The sequence below is a fragment of the Bactrocera latifrons genome, unplaced genomic scaffold (assembly GCF_001853355.1).
Source record: "Bactrocera latifrons isolate USDA-ARS-PBARC rearing strain unplaced genomic scaffold, ASM185335v1 scaffold_268, whole genome shotgun sequence".
Lineage (NCBI taxonomy): Eukaryota > Metazoa > Arthropoda > Insecta > Diptera > Tephritidae > Bactrocera > Bactrocera latifrons.
The window spans coordinates 234,258-251,415 of record NW_017536274.1 but is presented as its reverse complement, the minus strand read 5'-3'; the positions used below and the strand labels follow the sequence as shown (position 1 = coordinate 251,415).

At 33.4% G+C, this 17,158-nt stretch overlaps 1 protein-coding gene across 2 annotated transcripts in view; it reads right to left on the bottom strand.

Moving 5' to 3' along the window:
• Window positions 1-16,795, bottom strand: part of LOC108969856 (B-cell lymphoma/leukemia 11A) — a 51,464-nt gene extending 34,669 nt beyond the window's left edge. The window contains exons 1-2 of one of the 2 annotated variants that reach the window (XM_018934840.1): window positions 16,632-16,795; window positions 14,862-15,445 (exon numbers count right to left, since the gene is read on the bottom strand). In XM_018934840.1, coding sequence (XP_018790385.1) covers window positions 14,862-14,898 — 37 coding nt within the window. In that variant the 5' untranslated portion in view covers window positions 14,899-15,445; window positions 16,632-16,795. Of the gene's footprint in view, window positions 1-14,861 lie in introns of both variants that reach the window. The other variant, XM_018934839.1, reaches the window with a different exon arrangement.
• Window positions 16,796-17,158: the final 363 nt, after the last annotated feature.

Below are 17,158 nucleotides of genomic sequence, written 5' to 3'. Positions count from 1 at the left end.
GTTGACTTTACTCTATACGATTGTTTTTTAGTATGCGACAGATTATAGTATGTGGTATTAGGAAAAATATATTAAATCTGGTCTGGTATGTGTCTGTATAATATGTTCGGTTGCACCCGAAATTAGCCCTTCTTTACTTGTTTCGTATTGTATTTATGTATATGTATCTTCACACAGTCATATACATACAATATGATATAAATATTGAAATATGATTGCAACCGAGTGCTACGATCATAAATACATACTCTATCCAAATTGCTAGTGTATGTAATGTATTTTTTTTTTTGTTTTTGTTTTTTTTTTTTTGATAAAGGACAAATCTGGTCGTTTAGTAGGTGAAAATTTGTGAGTATATTTAGTTATATAGCTGAACACCTATAAATGCATACATACATATGTATATGTGTTTAAAGAACAGAAAAGGTCCGACGCCAACGATAATAAACCTGATTCGTTCAACTCTCTCGCTCTCAAGTGTGAGCGAATGAAAATACGAGCTTGTCCGATCGTTGTTGACTTGTAATCTTGAAATGAACGAATAGGCAGGCGAGTGGCTAACTGCTCCAAAGTAAATAACGAAACAGTTAATAAAATACAATAACAACTACATTGCCATCAATTATAATGGAAACGAAAAAGGGGAGGTGTCCAAGACCGAATCTGAAATATAGTATGTATATACAACCAGGCACAGAAAAGCTGTGATCTTTAATCTGTGTTTTGTTTACATACATATATGTATATGCGTGAGCGCACACATATAAACATCTGTATGAATCGAAATGTTTGTGTCCTATATGCATACATATGTATATACGCAACAAAATTGATCGCAGACATTTACAAGTTTGCGATTTATAAAGATATTCGATACAATACAATAGTAAGAAAAAAGAGTAAGTTAATAATTTTCTATAGAAAGTTAACGTAGATATAATATTTATAATATGAATATGCATACAAATAATAACATCTATGTTTTTAAGTAGTTCAATGTACATACATCGAATAATAAGTATTCAGACCATGTATCAGCGCTTACACTTTGTTAATTGTCTGAGCGCATTCCTCCTTTAAACACATRTGTATGTACATATGTGGTATGTATGTATATTAACACATATTCCCCAAAAACGAGAGGAAACCTCAAATCTGTCTACTTGAAGAAATCGCGCGTAAAGATGAGTTAAACTTCGGATTGGACTTCACAAAAAATTCTTTAATCTAGATCTCTACTATTTTAAGTGATTTGAACCTCGACGGTCGGCTTACTCGTTCATACTTATGTATATAAGTGAATACTCGAGGGTTCGTAAATCATTAATGGGTTACATGGATTTCCTCGGGTAACAAACACCCTTCTTTCAACAATTTTTTTTCTCATATAAAAAATGAAATATTTATTAGAATTTCTAATTGTTACAAACATACACTACTAACAAAGAAATTATGAAATTTTTGCAAAAAAATATTTAAACTCGGCCATTGCGGCGCCATTTCTGGTGACCCCTCACTAGCGTTGGCAGGATAACTCCTTACAGGATCATCTAAAGTGAAAAAATACGTCTTTTAGTTAAAATCTTAAACTTGGACAAAGAAAAAAAAGCTGAATATTTTTTACAAATAAAGAAAATTTCAGTTAAAATTTTACAAACATTTTTTTAAATAGGTGTAATCAAAAATTAAACATCCTTCGTCCAAGTCTTAAAGAATTGTATCTCAAAGACCTGTTTAAAATTTTATGAGGATCGGTTGAGTAGTTCTCGACAAATCTTGCCAACCGTTTTCAAAAACACCGTTAAAGGCGGGGCACTTAGCCTAGCTAAGGTTAGCGCACAAGGTCTCAAGGCTGTATCACCGAAACTATTACTCGGATCATGAAAATTTAAAACAATATTCTAGACAAGTTGTAGATTTTAATAAGACAATAACAAAAATTGATTTTTCGAAAACCGTAAACCCATGTAACCCCTTAAGATTATTGATTGTAGTCAAGCTATTGAAACTCACCTTTAGAAAAAAAAAAAACAAAAACGCAAAATTTAGGTTCGCTCATACACACATGAATACATAATTCATAACACTAACTTAGCATATACTAAACAGGAACCCATCAGGTTTCTCTGTGAACTGAATATATTCCAAGAGCAAATTAGTTTAAAGGATCGATTTCTAATTTTAGTTTTTGGTGCTAATAAATATCAAAATTTTTAATTTTATGTAATGTTCCTCGGAGTACATACATATGCTTTTAAAAAGCATGAGTATGCCTAAATATTTCACAAACTTTCTAGCAAATTTTTTACCATAAACTCCTATTTTATTTGATCAGATGACACTATAATCTCATGGTGTCATTCTCTCCGCGCAATTTAATATTGTTTATGTTTTCAGTCGAATTTTTAAGATACCTCCTATTGTATATCTATAAAAAGAACCTTTAAAATGGAATTTAGAAGTGAGTATTGAATTTTGATACTTGATTATCTAATTTCAAAGTAATGTGCACATTTGGTCCAGCCGACTGAGTCATAATTAATCGGCTCGAGGAAATAACTTGCAGAGCATATTTTAACATTTCGGTCACTATGAGGAAATTTGGCCACATTCGAACTAAACATAAGCATACTTGTAAAGTTCGTTGTTATAAACAGATACATACATATGAGCGTGAACCATATGCCAAGTTTAAACGGTACGAGTTATCTCTTCATTGCGCTAAACATTACTCTGCTAAACTTTTGGGATCCTTTACCATTTTTATACTCTACGAACACATATGTCTTGTGTGGTACATCTCGATTGCGGTATGGCTTAAAATTGTCTTTTTCTTCGTATGTGTTGGATTCATATATATATACATATATATGTATGTATATTTATATAAACTTAGAGTTACAAGCATGTGTTCAGCTCCAACTCTTGCAGGTCCACGATTTAACTTGGGGCCAAATCAACATATTGACCACGTATGCATTTTCTGACTTGCTTTCTTTTCCTCCATTTTGTCTGTGTGTGTATATGTATGTACGTACTATTTAAGTTCGTTTTTCATGTTGATATACTTTTGCTTCTAAGGATACTAGCAAACGCTTGAATTTGCTTCCTCTCATCTAGTGAGCTTCGCATGAGTGTATGTATTTGTTAGCTTCCACACATGCAATAAATTTATTTACATGTATGCCAAGGTAGAACATACATATGTATGTGCTTCCAACGAATGCCGTTTGACTTTGTTGCCTCTAAGTTTTCGTTTTGCAAGTAGTTGTTGGTTGGCTAAGCTTCGTGTTCTATCTCAGCATCTTTCAGAGCAAGATTCAACTCGCAATGTGGTCGTTGCTTTGTGTGGGTATGCAGTTACCATCAAAAAGTATGTTGGGCAGTTGGCACTAGCAACATACACACATACATACATATGTATGCACGTATTATACAAATACTCGCATGGCGACCGAAACTGGGCATACCGGCATCAGTTTCGGATATTGGTTTGTAACAGTTTGTATTGGAAAGGACAATTGGAACTTTAATATCGAATGCTATCCATTTGTACATGTATATACGCTCATTTGTATTTGCATACCTATATATTGATGTGCCTTTTACATGTATACATACATATGTATATATTCACATACATTTATATAAAAAGTTTGTACATTATGAAAATAGGATAAACATGAACATTCCGATTCAGTTGTGTGTAGCTAACAGTAGCCTAGAGAGTTGTTTCACCGAAACTCATACATCCATATCCTGCATATATGTACATTCCATGTGGATGAGAACTCGCGTGTGCACACATACAGACAATTTTATATTTACTTATAAGAGTTGAGTTGGGGTATTGCTGAGTTCAGGTTGGGGAAGTGGATTTTTAACACCCTTGAAATCATAACGGTGACGAGTCAGAATCAACCAACTAGGGTGGAACAAAGCTTTGGGGCAACCGTCCAGTATAAATAAGTGTAGGAAATTACTTATCTACATACATTTCTCATAAGTATGTATGCATCATTGACCACCAGATTCGATATAACTCCGCCTACAGCTATGTTTGTATTCTTAAATCAACATATGGCAAAATGTTTCCGAATTGTTTTCTATTTTATGCTTGAACTTTTTCTCGATTGGGGATATATTCTACAGAAGTGCATATATGGGCATAGGGCATAGTGTCTAACGAACCGGTTAGAACATAGGAAAAAAGTATGAATAGTAGTATAAATCGTGCGGAAGAATGATTTTGATATTCTTATTTGGACTTGCCTATTTTCATAATCGTTTATTTCAATGACAACCATTCTTACAGATGATACCAGATGACTCTGAGTATTATCGCGTGGAGTCTGAAATATTCACTGATAATAATCATACGTACAACGAAAGACAACATCGATCGATAATAACCCAATGAACCGTTGAAACTTGGACAATTGTTTTTTTTTTTTTTTTTTTTTTTTTTTTTTTTTTTTTTTTTTTTTTTTTTTTTTTTTTTTTTTTTTTTTTGCTCTAGGTTGTATACCGAAATACAAAAATCTGAAGAACAGAAATTAATTCGGATTCTATAAAATTAAAAATTGAGAATTGACAATCTTCAGAACAAAAAATTTAACAAACCCAGAACGCAAACAATGACGAATTACTTGAAATCCAGCAAGAACATATTAATTTGTTATTACTTGCTTCTTGAATTTGTGGGCTAATACTGACCTCAGTTGGCGTCACAAGTGAGCTTGTAATGTAGTAACATAAGTTTCCAAAGTATCAATTGTTCAATTTAATTTCGTCTTTCTTTGTAAAATGCCAGGAACGCAGACCCAATAAATTTGCATATTACATGTAGCATATATGTATGTATGTAATTATAGTTTAAATATATTAAAATATGTGTCTGTGCATCTTAGCTTACATATGTATGTAAGTATATATGGATTGTGCCTATTCTTGATTGATTTATTTTCATACTGCGTCTTATTTTAAATGAATAATTATGAAATGAGATTTTGCGTCCATCCGGCCGCACCCACACATACACAGCAAATCAACAAACGAAGTGATCATAACAATACTCGTATACACAATCGCATAAAATGCCACAACCATTGCACATACCCAAAGAATTGCGTTGCCACACCGATCTGGGTTTGCCTCATCATTGATGCTGAGGCCCTCCTTTTTTGGCCTGACAAAGGGCTAGTCTTAGCGCGCGTGTCACGCTACACGCCTCGCCTTTGCAGCGAGTACAAGTAGGTAGAGGTAGATACGACAAACGTACTCGTGCTAGTTAAATATGTTCATATAGAGTTTGTAGGCTTTGTTGTGCTCTATTGAACGATCACCGTGCAAACGAACTGCAAGTGATCATCACCAGCCAATTTTGCTTCCTGCCTACGTCTTTCTCTTGTCCTCGGAAAAGTGACGCTATGATTATCTTCAGCTACAAACAGACTTGTGGTTAAGTCTGTCACGGGCTCGGCCGGACTTCCAACGCGTGCTGAAGACTGATTGCGGGACCATCTCCAAAGCTGTTGCGTGGGTTGGATTTTAAATCTTTTAGATCGTGCTTTGTATCTGTCTGTTTCATTTTTTGATTTGCAGTTGTCGGTCCGATTCCAATGTACACACATACAGACGTACAATAAACAAGCATGCACGTACGAAAACAGTCATACATACGTATGTATATATTTAGTTATAAGCGAATCGATACAGATATTTAGGTATTCCTATGATTATAAACAGTTCTGTAATTATTTTAATTCAGTTTCATAAGTGTCGTTAAATTAAAGGCATTTCCAAGATTATTGAAATTTCATAATACTAAAACCGTCTGAATTTACGTCCATTAATACTATATAAAAATAATAGTTGAAGGATGGTACTTAATTCTTCGGCATAAATGAAAATGGATGACAAATCTGGATGTATTAGAGAATCTATTCCATTCAAGAATGGAACCACAAATGCCGGTTGTTGGAAAGCGGGTTTGATTCTAGGTCCTGCGCAATAGTAATACACACCTCAATCCACAACGCCAACTTCTTCTTCTTTACCGGCGTATAAACCGCTTACGCGGTTATAGCCCAGTTGACAATAGCGCGCCAGTCGTTTCTTCTTTACGCTACGTGGCGCCAATTAGATATTCCAAGTGAAGCCAGGTCCTTCTCCACCTGGTCTTTCCAACGRAGTGAAGGTCTTCCTCTTCCTCTGCTTCCCCGGCGGGTACTGCGTMGAATACTTTCAGAGCTGGAGTATTTTCGTCCATTCGGACGACATAACCTAGCCAGCGTAGTCATTGTCTTTTAATTCGCTGAACTATGTCTATGTCGTCGTACATCTCATACAGCTCATCGTTCTATAATCACCATATTGTTTTGTTTTTGTTCGTCGAGACGGTACTTTACTTCTCAATTGCCTACTTAGCACGAAGTAGCACCTGTTGGCAAGAGATATTCTGTGGTGGATTTCGAGGCTGACGTTGACGTTGATGTTGGTGTTGATTCTGGTTCCAAGATATACGAAATTATCTAGGACTTCGAAGTTATGACTGTCAACAATGACAGTGTCTATGGGAGCATAGTCGCGAGCATTGTATAACCCTACAAGTAACAAAAGAATCAGCTGTTTTCCAAGAATATTTCACAGCTGAGATCACCTGATCGAAATCTGCCTTTTTTAGGCACAGAGATGTAATTAAAAGAATGTAGTAGATAGTAGTTTTATTAAAAGCGTTTACTGGGAAATATGTTCTAATTCTAATGAATAGACATTTTATAATATCAGAATTACAACTTTTACAACAATAGTACGGTTTTACGTTAACCATTTTTTCAAATAATATCTGGGAAAACCCGATCCTATGGCAAGTCAAAATGTTATGTATAAATATCTTCGATTTTTGATAGAAAATCTATAAATTCAAGGGGTCATTTTACTATTTGGCAATTACTATATTGCTTTTCTGAAGTTAAGAAGAAATCTTCTTCAGTAGTACCACCATCAAATCTTGGCCAAGGGCATTAAACAATTATGTTGTTTAAAATATTTATAGTACAAATAACCGCAAAAATACATAAAAGCATTTTTATGTAGAGAGCTGCTTTCATCTACGTCCACATTTACCTCGATTTGTATATTTTTAAATGAGGTAGAATTGGCAGGTCTTGGTAAACTTTGAAAAGTTTGCCAAGAGGTATTTTGAACCAAAGCGTCGTTGCAGGAGCTATTAGAAAATGACTCACACTGGTCAACTGACAAGAGTTCGCAGTTCCCTTTATCTACACAACGAATATATCCTATGCCCCAGGATTGTCTGAAAAGATATGAGAAACGCTGCGGAGTTATTCTCACATCAAATACATAGTTTTTACACAAATATTCTTTAAATATTTTTTTTATAAAATTGGAAACATTTAATAATATATTGATACAATAATTAATATTTTGGACAAAACTGATTAAATTTAATATTTAGGAATTTAAATAATCGAAAAATATTTGAATATTTTATAGAAATATTGTTATAAATTCCAAAATCTAACACGGCAACACACTATAGCAGATTTGAGGCATTTGAACGTTTTAGTAGTGGAATATTTGGGGGCAACCCGTACCAAGTGACTAATTAGTAGAACAATATTTGGGGGGCAGCCCGAACCAAGTGCCTAATTTGTAGTAGAATATTTAGGGGCAACCCCTAATTTGTAGTAGATTTTTGCGTATGTGTAAGTGAAAAATGAAGGATTGGTTACTTGTAGGTTTATACAATGGTCGCGAGTGGGACGACTATTTATTTGATGACAGGAGATATTTCGTTTTGTCCTCGTTCACCACCAGTCCCATTTGCTTCGCTGCTTTATCTATTCCGGAGAAAATAGAACTGACGGGGCGGTTGTTAAGGCCAATGATATCAATATCATCAGCATCCGCCAGCAGCTGTACACTCTATAGATGATGATACCTTTTCAACTTAGTTCTGAAGCTCGAATTATTTTCTCTAGAAGTAAATAGGTCCGCCAACATGAACACAAAAAAGAGCCAACTAAGCTTATGTATTCTAATAGTAATATACGTTTATTAGAAAAAATAGTATATTCCAGTAATTTAAGCTTAAATTAGGTAAGAATCTCGGTTTTCGAGATACCCAGCTGTAAGTCTGTAAATATTGTATATTGACACCCTAAAAGTGGTAGATACACCCTACCAATCGCTTTACACAAAATATATGTCAAATATATGTCAATGTGTAATATTTACAGACTTACAGCTGGGTATCTCGAATTCCGAGGTGAACTCACTATAATGACTGGACTATAATATGTCTAAGAGGATCGTACATTATGGAAAGGGAATGTAAACATACATAGTAAACATGCACTGTTTCTGTAAGAAGGACTTAATTTTCAGAGCTCATTAAACAAAAAGCAACTATGACAAAAAAAGGAAAATAATTTAGATAGTTTTGAGAACCCAGTTGAAGGGGTTACTTGCCTCATAAATATACTCTAACTAATTATTCGTTTATTTCTTTTTAAACAATCTAGGACTAAATAGCTATGTCAATTAGAGCAAAATCGTAATAGATTTGTAATTTTTTTAATAAAATTATATTTTCAATTAAGATTAATTTTTGCTTAGATCTGAGCCGTTGACAAAACATTGACGCCAGAAAGATTACCACATTATAAGCATAAAGTGGATGTAGGAAACTTTGCGAAAAGTAGAATATTACAGTTATTTTAAGTATATAGATATGTATCAATACTACGCTTTAAAAATTCTCAGCTCAAGCTTTCACACCTTCATACCACATTTGTCGAAATTTGTACTTATACTCGTGCTGCTGAGAAAGATTGTAAATAGGCACCACGAAGCAACCCCTTTGTGGAACTATGCAATAGAACATCTCGACAACAGTTCGTTTACAACGCTTGCAATCGCTTTACAACAAAATATTTCGTGCTTTTGAAATTTTACAGTGTATATGCAGGCATACAAATATATATTGTGAACAAATGTATGTGTATTCGTCATTATATAATATAAGTGAAGAAGTAGTTTTATAGACGTTCTCCCACTCTGCGGCGCTATGCTTCAAAGTGTAGATGGGGTGAGAAAATATTTCCAGTTGAAAGTGAAAATTGCAACACTAAAAGAATCCGCGAATAAACTTTTTACGCAAGTTCATGATTCTCTTTTGATTGTATATACGTACTACATACATATATACAAGCAATACAAATGTACAGGTATGTACGCATATTTTGATATATGTACATATGTACAACCGTGAAAATAGTCGTCGTTCTATGGCACGTGGTATATACTTATGTATGTACATACAGGTACATATAACAATATAAACTAATTTGTTTGCAGATTTTTGTTTGAATATAGAATTCCCTTGTGTACATGTATGCACGTGTTCTTTTTTTTAAAGAGTAGACATTTACAAGTTAAATAAATCAATATAAAAATGAAACTTTACTATAAGATATGAACATATGTAACGGTTAATTTGAATGCAGACGTTATTTATCGGAATTTGTTAGTGCAGTAATTAAAAAAAAAAAATTAAACACATTAAGGGCCGTTTTCTCAATGCCTGGTTAACAACCATCCGTTAGATAAGTTTTGGTAAACTTTACCGGTCTTGGCTGAGTTAACCAGAACTTGTCAGATAGGTTGTAAGCCGGACATTAGAAAAACATCTCTAAGATTTATAATTGCTTTGTTTTTGTTGTTTTTCTTATTGATCGATATTTTTACAAATAATTTGATTTCACTTCTTATTAACTCTATTATTTTTAATTGAAAATGCACACACTTATTTGATGAAAATATGTATATGAAAATTTTTCTGAGACAAATGTTAATCGCTCTGTAAATTATATTTTATTTAAACAGTAAAACATTTAGAATTTACTTAAAATCATTCAAGCTAAAACCACCTATACCCATGTAAATGAATATATGGTATATACTTATGAATAATAAAATTTAACATAAAAAATATGTGTTTAAAACAAGTTGTGAACTTATCAATTATTACAATTTTCTTCATATAAATACTGTTTAGAACAATTCTCCATATTTACGCTTTCGGTTTTTGAGGGATATGGGTTTAATACTCGTGATTTTAAATTTTACACCAAATCTCGATACTTGTGGTATTTTAATTGTATGAATTTGTATGTAGCTTTGATAGGAGTGGATTAGCAAATATTCTTCTATGATTTAGCGCGTACATGTGGGATATGAGGTGTACGTTGCGGTAGCTTGAAATAAAATAATGTGTAAACAAAAAGGTTGTACCCAGCTGCACACCAAAAACATATACTAAACTTTAACAAAAGGGATGCTTAAAACAAAGGAAAGTAAAAAACAATCGCATCCTAACACTCGTGAATGCAGTTGTTGACTTGCTGTTGGGTTGCCAGCCCAGCGAGCCACCGCGTCGCCGCAGCGGAAGTAATTCCCTTTGCGCTATTGTGGCTGATTATGCTGCCAGAAGCAGAAGCCGCCACCATTCCCACCACCACTGGGGGTATTGCGGATAATGCCGGGGTGGAGAGCAGGCTGCGAATGGATGTCATCCTTGCCCATTATTGCATCGTCATATCAAACTGTGTGCATATTTGTGAATATTACGTATCATGTATTATGACAAATACATACATACATCCATATGTACTTAATTTGTATGCTTGCAAATGTGAACATATTGAAACTCATACAAGTTTTTCTTCAAATACACTCTTTATGGTTTTTGTAGGAAAAAAACTAAATTAAATTGAAAATGTCTCTCCCGGTGAGTTTTTTATGTCAACTCTTTCGTTTCTCGCATATAATTATTTGGCTTTGTCCATTTATACCCGTATGCATCCATCAGGATCGTACCGCCAAAATCTTTACTTTTRCTGACTGCTGACTGCTGACTGTTGGCTTAGTTTGATTGTCGTCGGCCAGTTGGATTCACTTTGGTGCATGGTGTACTGTTGGTGGGCTTTTCAGACAAGTATTTTTCGTAATATGTTTTATTTATCGCACAATGCATTTACCCATACCATTCCTCACATTGCCTAATATTTAAATATACCCACACATCCGCGTATTTCGGATGAATCAATATGCATACATAGTATGTATGTATGTAGTGTTGTATGTGAATAAGCGCGAACGCCTAGGTCGAAATGTGTGCTTGAATGTGGTGGGAGTTCTTAGCATCCTTCTCAGTCAGTTTACACTTACATACTAGCTGTGGTTGTTATGAGTCGTGTTGTTATTTTTTACAAACAATTAGAACATTTTCCAGCTGTTGGCAATTTCCAAAGCAACCTTGGGTCAATAGCTACAATCATTGCTGTTTTTATCCTTGCGGCTTTGCGCAGTGTTATTCTTAATCAATAAACAGCCGAGTTTCCATGGTGATATCCGTATTGAATGGAAATAAATTTTCAGGACTCAAAATATTAATACACGCTAATGACCACGGTTTGGTCGATAATCAAATTAAATTTGTAATTTCTTGTCAACATAAAAATATACATAGATACAAACGTACTTATGTATATTATAGTCTTACATTTCTATTCCAAATTTACGCATGTACAAGCACATATCATTGATAACTTCATATATACTAGTATAATATTTAAGCCGAATCAGCTGTAAGCCCATTTTTGCCTTTATTAGGATAAGACAGTTGGGGACCGTGCGGTACACTCTTATATAATCAAAATGTATATTTATAATTATGACTTGCACAGTCGTTGGTTAATTTCTAAATTTATGCAAAATCTTTCCTAAAGCCATCATTTTTACCACGCACCTCATCATTAAGGATCATCATTTAAACTTTGTTATTTTAAAATTAAAATTTAAAATTATTAGTAATAAAGCCAAAATGTGTTTAGATATTTCTGAAACGAGGCTCAATATCAATTTCGAATTTTTACGTAAATCTGTACTATAAAATACCTTTAAACACAAAACATTTTAACTTATTTTATGAATTAAATAAATATGTATACACAAACCAGATAAAGGTAAAGTCTCTCCAAAACGTATGTTCCCGTATGTCCTTTTTCAAGATTATTTAGTTATGGAATTAATACATTTTAATTTTACCAAAGTAAATTAGCACATGATTAAAAATCGAAAAAATTTAAGCTTATTGTTTTTTCTTAGCCTTTCTACAGTTATGTTTACTAAGATTGGCGCTAACAAGAACTGTTGCAAGAAGCAAAAGGCATACAAAGAGCGTTCGACAAAGCAATAATTTGTATAAACTTGTGTGGATGTTTTAAAATGTTTTGTTCAAGAATGTTTAGTCAGTACGAATTTTATTTTATTCAATTTATCTTCTGGAATATGTTTTTTCTTATAAACATATTAAATCACAAACAATAGAAATAACTTAAAATATATATTATATTTTTTCTATCTTTGGCGGATTTCGAATACCAAGAAATACTAAATTTAAAGTGAGAATATTTTAAATTCCACCAACAAATCGATTAACAACGTTTCAACAGCTAAATTTTTGTGACACAGAACGGTTGATTTTTAACGAAGTAATATTTTTGGTACATATGTACATAGACCGTTTTCGACAATTTTTGGTAGTTAACATTTTCACAACACCGTTTCCAATATTAATTTTCATTGAGTGTCGGTATGTTAACATGTTTTATTGGAACGTACAAAAGCAATCAAAGAATAACACAACCTGATAAGACGTTCAATTAAGTGGACAAGTGCGTTCAGAAGACAAGAATTAAAAGAGGGACATAATAATTATTTTCGAAACCTGGGCCCCACACAATAAACTGTCGCAAAGTAAATATCATAGATATATAAGTATTTAAATATGTATAAAAATATATACTTGAATATAAATACGAGCACATGCATATATACTTATACATATATACATATGTATGTTAGGATACGTTAAAGATCTCACATAACTATATTATTAGGTTTGCTCTTCCTTTTATCATTATACACATACATATACATGCGTTTTTAAAATTTAAAATTAAATTGTGACAATTCGTAAGTTTGTACAAAAATAATAACTGACTGCACTCAATAATCTATTCCCCAACGGTAATTGTGGAATTCATACTTGTAATTATTTTCAGAAGTCGTGATACATATTTTATATCTAAAATGAAAAGAGCAATGCTAGCTTTAAGCGTATGATATTAATTGGCCTTCCGTCGGTATAACGGATATTCCATAATTTTTGGGAAATCGCATACACGCTTTCGGTTTCAGAATAATAATTCAGAAATAAGTCTAGTAGATCCGGCCGCGAGTTGTCATAGCTGTGGTAAACATTAAATACTACTATTAGAAAACTATTCAATGCAGTAAAAAATTATATACGAATAAAACGAAAAAGTTATTGGCTTCATAAAGATCCAAGGCATTATATTCGAGGTTTGATTTTGAAACTGATTTGTTAATAGAAAAAAATTATAAATTTTCCATTTTGCATTTTATTCAATACATTTTTTACATGTTGTTATTTTTTTTTTTTCTTTTAACATAAATCAGATATTCTAGACTATCCTTTCTTTGAAGTTGTATCAAACTGGAAGTGACAGTGTGCTAAATTTTACTAAAATCGCATTAGGAAATTATGAGCAACATAAGTAAAAAAACAAGTCACTGCATGGTACAAATTAAACTGTATACTTACATACGAGAATTACTGAAAGATACATATGTATGTATGTATATGATAAGCAATGCCCRTGATAAACATTGATAAGTAATGAACATTTCAGAAAGTATATACATATATTTACTCAATAAACACCTTAAAATTTTCTATTAAAATTGGTAACCATGCCTTAATTTGTTTGTTCGTACGTATGTATACATTTATCTTGTGCATTTTATGAATTTACTGATGTGATTTTTATTTGAACCCTTGCCGACTGCTTTCAATACTTCATAAAGTATGTTATCGTATGTATGTGAACTGGAAATGGACGCTGGCTTATTAAATAAAAACATTAGAACATAATAAGGTAATATTGTAAATGTAATAAGATTTTTCGTGCACTTGTAGACATATTCAGATACTTTCCTTTGCTATAAGATTTATTTTCAAGATATAAAATATTCTAAACATTTAAATATAAAATATTGCTCTGATATGTAGAGTACATATTTATGAATTTATATACTCTTATATACACACAAATATTATATAAGTATATTTAAGTGTTTATGTATGCATTATTACTTGTTTGTTGGAATGTTTATAAGTGAGAAATTCTTATGTAAATAAATGATAACATTTATTGTATTGTGACAATTATACTATAGCAATTACTTTTTGCAAAATCTTATCGCTTCAACATTAACAGGTACAATAATGACCTGGCATTATAATTTTCGGTTAACATTTAAATTTTTCCAGAATATGTGTGCCTACTGAAGATTGAGAGCATTCATATTTGGATTAACGGTCCTGATAATAAAGACTCATTAATTTAAAATTTCATGAAATAAATTAAGTAAATAGTTCAATGGATGGCATTGTTTTATAAATTCTAACTATTAATAACCAAAAATAAAAAGTCTTTTGACAAGTTTTAACTCTTATGTTAGAAATAACATCTCTTAAATTGAAAAACTTTTTATTTTTATTCAGTAAAGTAATTCATCCAAGAATACCTATATACTTTTTCAACAATCAACTTTACATAACAAAAACAATGAGCGTATAAACGGATGTTTTGTTGAATTAATTAGTAAAATGTTATGAGACTCATCTCACCAGGATAAAGCGTGATAGTATTGTAGAGAAAGTCTCACAGTTATTATTCACTCACCTTGGGCAATTCTGACGGCGGGCATTTTAATTCTCATCTTTCCTGAGTTAAAAATTAGTAGGGTTTATTGAAGCCTGATGATGAGTTTATCCACATCAAGAGGCACTCCGACCGCGGCTACAATATTTTAGTTTATCCGGAGCGTTGCGTGCTTAAGCCACATACGCACGATGTGATATGTAAATATATTAAAAGGAATCAGTCTAAAATATTAACTATGTGCCACGTTAATTTCATTCGTAGACCTTTGTTGGACCGATCCAAACTCGGATTTCACACAACAACACTTGGCTTTTAGGTTTTCGCAATAAAGAGCTCATTAATATACTTTTTAAAATATATTTTGAGAATTCGACGTACCCACAGTGTTAATATTTTGATTTTCGTTGGAAACATGCACTTGTTCAGCTTTATGTACATATGCACATCAACTTTACTTGTATGTAAATAATCACAATACTTTTTTTTTAATATTTCTAATTAACGATAGGAACCTTATACACTTTTTCTTAAACAAAATATAACAAATGCAATTTGTCTTATATACATAGGTTTGTCGGCATTTGCGGAATGTTACTGCAGCTCTGGAATTACATTTCTATTTAAATTTTCGCTCCTTTTTTGTTATTGTAATTCTGTATCAACGCGCATTTATTTATATATGTATGTGTGCTTCCATTTATTGAGGGTTTGTTATGTTGTTAATTTTATTGTATTTGTCACACATTTATGCGTTCACCTATTCTAATTCGACAATTCGATTCCAATTAGAATATGTTCCCAGAACACTTGTAAGGGAGCGAACGAGCGAGAGAGTTAAATAAAACAGTTACCGGTCACTGGTTGTTAAGGTTGGAGAGAACACTACTACAAACTCGTATGCCTTTCGCTTTTACACTTCCTGCGTGCAAGTGCGAGTATGAGTGCGTCCTTGCGCGCCGATGTCCTGCGAGTGACTGTGGCCACATACATTGGGATAATTCAATTTTATCTAACGGTTTTTACACTTTGATGCCAATTTGAAAATTTGATTTTGGTTTATTGGTTACGTTGTTTGTGTAGTCGACTACGGCGGCGGTAACGGCGCCCGTATGCTGGCGGTTGGAGGTGGCGTTGGTGGTGAAGTCGACTTTAGCACTGATGGAAGGTATGCAGCCAACTCTACAGCATTAGCGACGGGAATGGATAAGCAGCTGATTGACGAGGATGTCTCTCAGTTAGTTAGATGTGGCGGGATAGGGGTGGCATGTTATTTACCGCCACACTCTCACATAGGAAGGCCTCTGTGCTCATATGTTTGTACGTATCCATGTGTACAGTAGTTCAAAGTTATGTATGTACATTCATTTATACATACACACTTACATATGTACATAAACAAATGCGTGTATTTCTGCTCTTAGTGGGTGGATTCATATCACTACTCTGTCGCAGCACTAACTTATCCAAATGCCGCCTCTCTGCGTCCGATTCACATGCGGTGTCTAATCTGTTTGTTTATTTCCGCCGCTAAAATTATTAGCAGCGTTTATTCACAACTGGGCAAAGGAATAACTGATAAATGTGTAAACATTTCCGATACAGGTTGATAAATTCTCAAATAGTTCCCGCTGCGGCTTTACAGCGCAACTTGTTTATTTACGTTTTTTTTTTTAATTTTTGATGCGACACTTGACTTGTTTGTTAAGTTCAATTTGTATGCATAACTCATTGGAAATTGGCCGAAGGTATGTAGACAACTGAGGCAACACTTATTCACTGATAACAAACCTTTTTTGATTTGTACGTATAAATGTGTATATGAGAGTAACATCGAAATACACGTTATTGCAAAAGTACACAAATATATAAAAAAAAACCTCCACTATCCATAAACTATTTTGCAAGAAAGCACGTCCTCACAACGTGACAGTCCGTGTGCGTCTAACTAATAAACTCACATTAGTCGCATCCGTCCATTTACCATTTACCATTCATACGGCTACTGGCTCTGTCATTCTGTCGCGCTTGGCTTTCTTTGTTAGTTTTAGCTTTGCTCACTTCTCCTCCATCGTTGACTAGCCAACCGGCCGACCTTTCAGCTCGGTTGAAATCGACTTGACTCGAAAGTCGCCACTCGCCACTCACGAGTTAAATAATAACATACAAACAGCCAAAAATACATACATTTGTATGCATGTGTGTATGAATGTAGATAGGTACGTAGCGCTGGCTGACTGCTGGCCTTACTTGCTTGCTCACTCGCGCTCACCACAAACACCGTGATAAAGTGGCGCGGCGGCGTCAACAACTGTGTT